The sequence below is a fragment of the Nicotiana sylvestris genome, chromosome 8 (assembly GCF_000393655.2).
Source record: "Nicotiana sylvestris chromosome 8, ASM39365v2, whole genome shotgun sequence".
In the NCBI taxonomy this organism is placed as follows: domain Eukaryota; kingdom Viridiplantae; phylum Streptophyta; class Magnoliopsida; order Solanales; family Solanaceae; genus Nicotiana; species Nicotiana sylvestris.
Window position 1 is genome coordinate 151594630 of NC_091064.1, and position 1540 is coordinate 151596169.

Genomic DNA, 1540 nt, shown 5'->3' on the forward strand with positions numbered 1-1540 from the left:
GATGATGTCCCTTTATTTGATGAGCAAGTTGAGTGAAGAGAATGTGAATGCCGAAGTGAGGATTGATATTCATGATAATGAGGTGGAGACTCAAAATGATGTGAACCCGTCTAGGGAACACGTAATAGACATGCTGGATACGATAGTGCCCAAGGATAAAGCTCCTTTGCCAAGGCCTTCTCCACCTTACCCTCAAAGGATTGCAAAGAAAAAGAATGAGAACCAATTTAAAAAGTTCATAGAGATGATGAAAAGTTTGTCAATCAATGTTCCATTAGTGGAAGCTCTTGAATAAATGTCGGGTTACGCCAAGTTCATGAAACACTTGGTGACTAAAAAGAGATCCATAGATTGTGAGACCATCAAAATGACTCGCCAAGTAAGTGCAATTGTGCACTCGATGGCTCCAAAACTTGAAGATCCCGACGCTTTCACTATTCCATGCACCATTAGGAGTGCAGATTTCGCAAAGGCATTGTGTGACTTGGGAGCTAGCATCAATTTAATGCCTTACTCTGTCTTGTGGGTATTGGTAAACCATGACCTACTTCAATGAGGATACAAATGGCAGATAGAACAATGAAGAGGTCGTTTGGTATTATTGATGATGTTCTTATTCGGGTGGACAAGTTCATTTTGTCGGCTGACTTTGTGATCTTGGACTGCGAGGTTGATTATGAGGTTTCGATCATATTGGGAAGACCTTTCCTCGCAATTGGGAAGGACTTAGTTGATGTCGAAGCAGGGGAGCTCACCTTACGGGTGGGTGATGAGAAAGTGGTCTTTCATATGTGCAAATCACTGAAGCAACCCAACAGTACGGAAGTGTGCTCTTTTGTGGATCTTGTCACGGAAGTGATAGTTGATGATACTAACACAATGATCAATGTGGAGGACCCTCTAGAAGTGGCATTGTTGAACCTTGATGTCAATGAGGATGAAGGCCGGTTGGAGTGGATCAATTCTTTGCATGGAATAGGCTCTTACTCTTATGAGCCTCGTAAGCTCTCTTTGGATCTTGAGAATAGAAAGACCCCACCAACAAAGCCCTCAATTGAGGAACCTCCTATTTTGGATTTGAAGCCGTTGCCTCCACACCTCAGGTGTGAATTCTTAGGTCCTAGTTCAACTTTGCCAGTTATTCTTTCCTCTTGTCTTACTAACGTGCAGGTAGATGCCACATTGGCAGTGCTCTAAAAACGGAAGAAGACAATTGGATGGACTCTAGATGATATCCAGGGGATAAGCCCCGCCTTTTGCATGCACAAGATTATTCTTGAATATGATGCCAAGCCCTCTGTGGAACATCAAAGGAGGTTGAATGAGGCTACGCAAGAGGTTGTTAAAAAGGAGGTGATCAAGTGGTTGGATGCAGGGGTTGTGTACCCCATCTCGGATAGTTCTTGGACTTTGCTGGAGCAATGTGTGACGAAGAAGGGTGGTATGACGGTGGTCACTAATGCGCAAAATGAGTTGATTCCCACCAGGACTGTCATAGGATGGAGGGTGTGCATGGACTACCGCAAGTTGAATAAAGTGA

The 1540-nt window shown here is 43.8% G+C and overlaps 1 protein-coding gene across 1 annotated transcript; it reads left to right on the forward strand.

Annotated features, from left to right (window-relative positions):
- Positions 1 to 295: 295 nt before the first annotated feature.
- Positions 296 to 1197, forward strand: LOC138875851 (uncharacterized). The gene is made up of 2 exons (XM_070154725.1): positions 296 to 532; positions 670 to 1197. The coding sequence occupies exons 1-2, from the start codon at positions 296 to 298 to the stop codon at positions 1195 to 1197; spliced, it is 765 nt and encodes a 254-aa protein (XP_070010826.1).
- Positions 1198 to 1540: the final 343 nt, after the last annotated feature.

Coding starts and splice junctions, on each gene's coding strand:
- LOC138875851 (XM_070154725.1), top strand. CDS start 296: ATGTCGGGTTACGCCAAGTTCATGAAACACTTGGTGACTAAAAAGAGA. Junction 533..669: donor ACTCTGTCTTGTGGGTATTG/GTAAACCATGAC, acceptor TTGGACTGCGAG/GTTGATTATGAGGTTTCGAT.